The following is a 5,921-nucleotide window of genomic DNA, read 5'->3' as shown; positions in this document are numbered from 1 at the left end:
TTCGATGCTGTATTGCACAAACAGGATTTCACGACATTTTCCTGCATCAAGTTATACAGATTATTTTTTCCCGCAGGAAAGAACACAGTGGCGCAATATACAAATTTTTCTAAATTGTAAGTACATGCGGTCAATTGAACTGTTACTGGGCTGTTTTTCGTGACAGTACCCGTAGAGGAGACGACCTTTCTGCGTTTGTGTTCGTGCGTGCACCGCGTTTCTTGAAAGTTTTCTTTACATTTTTTTTTTATTTTCTTTGCATGACGAATTTGGTATAGCCGGCTCTGACGTACTCTACCTTCTCATTCTTCTGCATCTAATAAATGAAAAGCAGCGTTATCAGACAATATGTGCACCTCTTCTTCTAATGGAGGTATGTGTGACCTTCAGACACATCGCCATTGCAAACCCTGTATCTTTGCGAGAAAGAAAAAAATAACGATAGCTGTGGTCCGTGGAAGGAACAACAAAGAGCGGTAAGTCAAGATGCCTCCGAAGGCCCAGAAGAAGCTGATGCACGCCATCGCCGGCGTGACGGAGACCGAAGATGAAGTCCACATCGTCGCCTCCTCCACGTCCCTGGGTCAGCAGTCGGGGGACGCCGTGGAACCTGCCTCGCTTTCGGAACTGGAGCCCGACGAGTTGCGATACTTCGAACTGGTTAAAACGGGGCAGATCACTGACCTGACAACGTTCCTCTCATCTCATCCCAAGCTGAACAAGGACTGTCTCAACTGTCAAGGCTACACGTCGTTGCACGTCGCTGTGCGCCAAAAGGACTTGGCCATGGTTAAATTCCTGGTCCAGAATGGTGTTCGCCTCAAAGATGCGCTGCTTCACGCCGTCGAGACGGGCGATGTGCCGTTGACCGAGTTCCTTGTCACGGAACTGAGTAAGACCGACCCGCAGTGCGAAAAACGGGGGTACGCGTCCAGTGCCACGTACACTGCCGACGTGTCGCCCATTATTTTGGCCGCGCAGATGGGTCACTGGACGCTGATCCACTTCTTCATCAAACGAGGCAACGTGGTCGAAGCTCCTCACAGGGCTTCTTGCCTTTGCAAGACGTGCATCAAAGCAATGAGGATAGAAGGTGTGAACGTGTCGACGCGCAACCTAAACACGTACAAGGCCATCTGCAATCCGCACTACATGCTGCAGGTATCGGGAGACCCTTTACTCGATTCCTTCCTCTACGTTCAGAGCATGGCAGAGACGTCCTACGCTGAAGAAGAGTTTCGCAGGGCCTACGACGAGCAAATTGCGAAGCTTCGAACTTTCACCTGCGGTCTGCTCGACCAGTGCCGCACTGTCGAGGAGACCCGTGTACTCCTCGAACGACAGGCGGGACTCGAAGGGCGAGTGGCCCATCTTGCGTTTCCACGTGTCATCCTGGCACTGCAGTACAACGAGCGCGAGTTTGTCACGCATTGCCACGTCCAGCAAGTACTTCGCCTTGAGTGGGAAGGAGAGTTTCAGGCCTGGAATCGCCTGCCGTTCCAAGTCAAGCTCTTCCACTTCGTGGTCAGGTTCTTCACGCTGCCCTTTATAGCGGTGTGGATCAAGCTGAAACCGGAATCAGTCACGGCTAAACACTGGTCCAGCCCCGTGAGCAAGTACATGAACCACTTTGCGGCGAGTATCCTTTTTGTCTTCTTCGTCTATCTTCAAATATCGCTCGACAAGTCGAGAACATCCAGGGGGGCTCCTGGCACTGGCGTCGAGTGGCTTATCGTCATCTGGGTAATGGGCTACGTCTTTGAAGAGATCATACACTGTTATTCCATCGGCGCGTCGCGCTACTTCAGGAACCTGTGGCACTGGTACGATATAACCATGCTCAGCGTATTTATCCTCACTTTCATCTTTTGGATAGTCGCGTGGGCCGAGGTGCTGGGAGACCCCAGCGAAGGTACCGTTCCATCTCGCAAGGACTGGCCCAGCACGGACAGCACCCTGATACACGAGGCCCTGTTCGCGGTGTCCTCGGTGCTGAGCGTGTTCAAGCTGATGTTCTACTTCCAAGAGAGCGCCAAACTGGGACCGCTCCAAGTCTCCATTACGTCCATGATGGTCGAGATCGTGCGGTTCCTTTTCATCTGCGTCTGCATCATGTTGGCGTTCGCATTTGGGTTGACGCGTATGTACGAGCCTTACCACGGGATGAAAAGGAAGGACCCGGACGGCGACGAAGTCAAGCAGAATCCGGCCTTCACGACGTTCCTGAATTCCATGAAGACGTTGTTTCATCGAATGCTGGGCGTGGCGTCCGAAGATCAGGCCGATGTGGTGGTGGCCAACGCCGACGACGGGTCCATTAACGAGCACAAGTTCACTGAATTTGTGGGCTCCACGATGTACTCCCTCTACCAGGTGCTGATGCTCGTCGCCATGCTGAACTCACTCATCGCCATCGTGACGGGAACCTTCCAGAAGATAATCGACAACGCCGAGGTCCACTGGAAGTTCTACAGGACGCGGCTCTGGATGCACTACATCAACGAGGCGCTCGTCGTTCCCAGCCCTTTTCTGATCTTTCAGTTACCACTTCTGATAGTGGACGTTGTGAAAAAGAAGAACTTCTGGCCGCCAAGACTCCAACCCACGGTCTCGTACTCGGACGTTATCAACAAAGTGGTACAGCGGTACCTCTGCCACGAACGCGTCATACTGTACGACTGACCGCATTTCGAGATACATAGATACGTTTAAAATAGAAGAACAAAATTCAAGCAAATTTTCAAACAAAACGTAATTTCATGCTACAAGCGCCATGATTGCTTCTATCGTACAAGCAGTCATGAAAATACTCAATTTGGTCAGTTTTCCTTTTTTTTTGGATAGACTGTGCATCTTAGCTACGGTTCGGTCAAATGTAAGTTTGAGAAATTGCAACACTCAAAACAGAGTGCTATTCGATGCATCTGCACGCATGAAACAAAGAAAGGCTTCTGATATGCACCAGGGTCACCTGCTCCATAAACCAGCTGAGAGAGCTTCGCTTTAACGATTCGGACACCTTGCTGCATTTGTTGCTCTGCGAGCTGAATTTAAGGGTTTTCGCGCAGCGCAGAACTCGTGATCAGTTATGGTTCCATATCGCGCTCTAGAAAATAGTGTCACTGATATAGCAAGGTACTCCACATATATAGCAGCGCCTTCTGTAGAAACTGTGAACTCATCACCATAGAAAACACCAATCGATTTCTGTTGGCAAGTCTGGCCATTGCTTTCGTAACTTGAGGCTACACAATTTCGGACGGATTTAGTGACATCTGCAGGATCGTAACCACACTGAACAAACATACGAAAAAAATAAATAAAGGTTGACAAATGTCTTGCATAAATGTCACCACCCGTTGCGGTATTGTTAGCTGCAAAGTTTAAATCTTGATTTCTGGCGCAAGTGGATCCGGTATGTGATAAAGCATTTTGTACCAAACACCGGAACTGGATTTGAGGTTTGTGATAGGTTTGAACAAGATGATAGCAATTTGTTTATGACAGCCACTCGAAGATGCGTTACTCAATGAAAGCCTAGAAGGGGACTTGCTTATCTTTGTTCAGCTCTTTCGAGTATATATTCTTGGCCGTCGGCTTCAAGCGGCTTGGAACGCGAGACTTCACCTTTCCTGGCATTGAAAAGATGAAAGATTGGTTGCGAATTGCGCTTTTCTAACATTATTTTATTCTATTTACTCATACTGTCGGCCTGTTCAACGTGGGCTAAAAGGAGGGCTTCCACGACGAGTAATACATTACATAAATATTACAAGATTAAATAGCAAAAGCACTCACTTACTACATAACGGCACAAGAAAAAACAAGATGTACGCAAAAATCTCGCAAGAATGGACGTTCTTGAAGCTGAAAGCAAAAAAAGAAAAAGAAACAAGAAAGAAAGAAAGAAAAAAGAAACCGGCATTATTGCTTGCCGGATATGACCCATGACCGTGAACATGCGGCTCCTCGGCATGACCTTTAGGCGGTGCCCTTGGTTCCCCGCGGAGCGCTTAAAATCTCGGAGGTGAGGTGCTGAGGCTTACGACACATCCGTTAAACACTACGTGGATGCATCGACGGGTTAGGTGCTGTTTCAAAAAACTGCTAATATAAATTTTACGATCACTAGCTCTAGAGCTTTGCCAATATTGCTTCAATGGGATACACTACTCATTTCATTTCATTTATTATCACCTTGAAGGCCCGACGGCATTACACAAGGGGGGGCAATACAAACACGTGTAAGAGTGGTTTCTTGCAAAACACCGAAAAAAAGAAAAATAACACATCGCTGATTTTGTACGACTTTAAACAATCAAAGAAAAAATTCGAATTGAAAGAAGTAACATGGCAATACATTAGCAATAAAAGAAACAAAAGAAAAAGACTAGGTGGAAGGGTTGACAAGGGTAGACTATTCCGATAGGTTTATGATGGGTTCATGAACGATGTACACTGGGAACAGAAAGTTATTCAAAGTGATTTGTTAGGTATTCACGAAATTTTTTGCGGTCAGTACAGGTAACGAAGTTGTCAGGGAGCGCATTCCAATAAACGATTGCATCAGGAAAGAAGGAAGTGGTCATGGCAGATGAGCGGCTGGGTAAACGTGCTATGGCAGAGCTGTGACTTATGCGAGAGGAAGTTCGTAATGGTGGTTTAAGAAGGTGGTGCCTTGAGCGTGGATTGTAAAAAAAAGAGTGCAGCAAGCAAAGACGTGATATGATGCGGCGAGACTTCAGTGTTGGCAGACCTATCGTTTGTTTCTACAGGTATAATCAATTTAGCCAAAGTGTCGTTGAAGTTGACCTTTAAATAATGGAAGGAACATTTCCAACATTACTCCTAATAATGAAATGAAATGTTCTCATTCTTGATGGCTGTCATTCAGAAGTAAAAGTTACTAAAGAAGCAGCGATGTCCATGTCACTCATTTCTAAGTGTTAAACCTAAAATTTTGTAAAGCGAGCCAGCTACAGAAAGAACAGAGTGAGAGGACAAAAAGGAAAGAGTAAACTCTTCGAAAGGCCAGGTGAGGCTGGAAATAAAGCCATGCAAAAGCCAGTGTACCACCAAGTCTGCTCTACGTTAACTAAGAGAATCTATTGAGCAGACAGGAAGTGTTCGCTGTCATCGGGACAAATAAGAATAACTTCATTGGCCAAGGGGAATTAGCTCAGACCCGCTAGGGCATGCCTCGTAATCGGATCGTGGTTTTGGTAGTTAAAACCCCATAATTTATTTTTTAACTAGCTAAGAATAAAAAAATAGGTGGAAAGGCAGTCCCCAGAAAATTGCAACATAATTGTGCTGAAGATTTGTGAAATAATTGAACATCGCAACTGCCGTCAGCAGGCCGTGTAGAAGCGACGCGATTCCCTGGAGGCCCAGAAAATCTGAAAACATCGAAAACGTTTGACTCAACACTCATTGTAAAGTGCCGTTGTGACATATCTGTATAACTTGGTGAACACTGCAAGAAAATAGAAAATACATGATGAAACGGCAGCTTTCTTTAGAAATAAAAAAAAAAGAACTCATGAAAGACGATTTTTCTATTTTTCTTTGATGTTATGTACAACTGAATGATCACAGGCAGTATGTAACCTTTACCGAAAATCAACAAACAGATTTTACATTTAGTGTTCGCGGAATGCGCTATGGCTAAAAGAAAGGAGATTTTCATAAGAAAGGTTAGCTGAGAACTAAAGGAGTCAAAATATTTCTGTTCTGAGCTAAAATAAGGTCATCCAGTTTTTTTTTTCTCTTGGCGTCCTTAACGATGCGATCATTGTAACCATTTCAAACGACTACCTTCCTGCAACTTTAAATAAAAAGAAAACGAAGAAAAGAAATTTTAAGTAATTGTTAAAGTTCACCCACCCGGCGCTCCATGTCTTCGTCAACTAGAGCAGCGA

The 5,921-nt window shown here is 45.8% G+C and overlaps 2 protein-coding genes across 2 annotated transcripts; both read left to right on the top strand.

The window, feature by feature from the left end:
• The first annotated feature begins 486 nt into the window (after nucleotides 1-486).
• On the top strand, nucleotides 487-1,747 carry LOC140218573 (transient-receptor-potential-like protein). The gene is made up of 2 exons (XM_072288368.1): nucleotides 487-1,639; nucleotides 1,701-1,747. The coding sequence occupies exons 1-2, from the start codon at nucleotides 487-489 to the stop codon at nucleotides 1,745-1,747; spliced, it is 1,200 nt and encodes a 399-aa protein (XP_072144469.1).
• LOC126532118 (short transient receptor potential channel 5-like) lies at nucleotides 1,724-2,720 on the top strand. The gene has a single exon (XM_050179804.3). It carries the CDS (start codon nucleotides 1,747-1,749, stop codon nucleotides 2,680-2,682), a length of 936 nt encoding a protein of 311 aa, XP_050035761.2. The 5' UTR covers nucleotides 1,724-1,746; the 3' UTR covers nucleotides 2,683-2,720.
• The last annotated feature ends 3,201 nt before the right edge of the window (nucleotides 2,721-5,921 follow it).

Source organism: Dermacentor andersoni, chromosome 5 (genome assembly GCF_023375885.2).
Source record: "Dermacentor andersoni chromosome 5, qqDerAnde1_hic_scaffold, whole genome shotgun sequence".
Classification (NCBI taxonomy): domain Eukaryota; kingdom Metazoa; phylum Arthropoda; class Arachnida; order Ixodida; family Ixodidae; genus Dermacentor; species Dermacentor andersoni.
Note: the sequence above shows the minus strand (reverse complement) of the source record. Positions and strands in the feature narration are given on the sequence as shown.

What these genes read in the sequence shown, in the direction of transcription:
- LOC140218573 (XM_072288368.1), top strand. Translation starts at nt 487, where the DNA reads ATGCCTCCGAAGGCCCAGAAGAAGCTGATGCACGCCATCGCCGGCGTG. An exon ending in CATGAACCACTTTGCGGCGA is followed by an intron (nt 1,640 to 1,700) that starts GTATCCTTTTTG and finishes GAGAACATCCAG; the next exon opens with GGGGGCTCCTGGCACTGGCG.
- LOC126532118 (XM_050179804.3), top strand. Translation starts at nt 1,747, where the DNA reads ATGGGCTACGTCTTTGAAGAGATCATACACTGTTATTCCATCGGCGCG.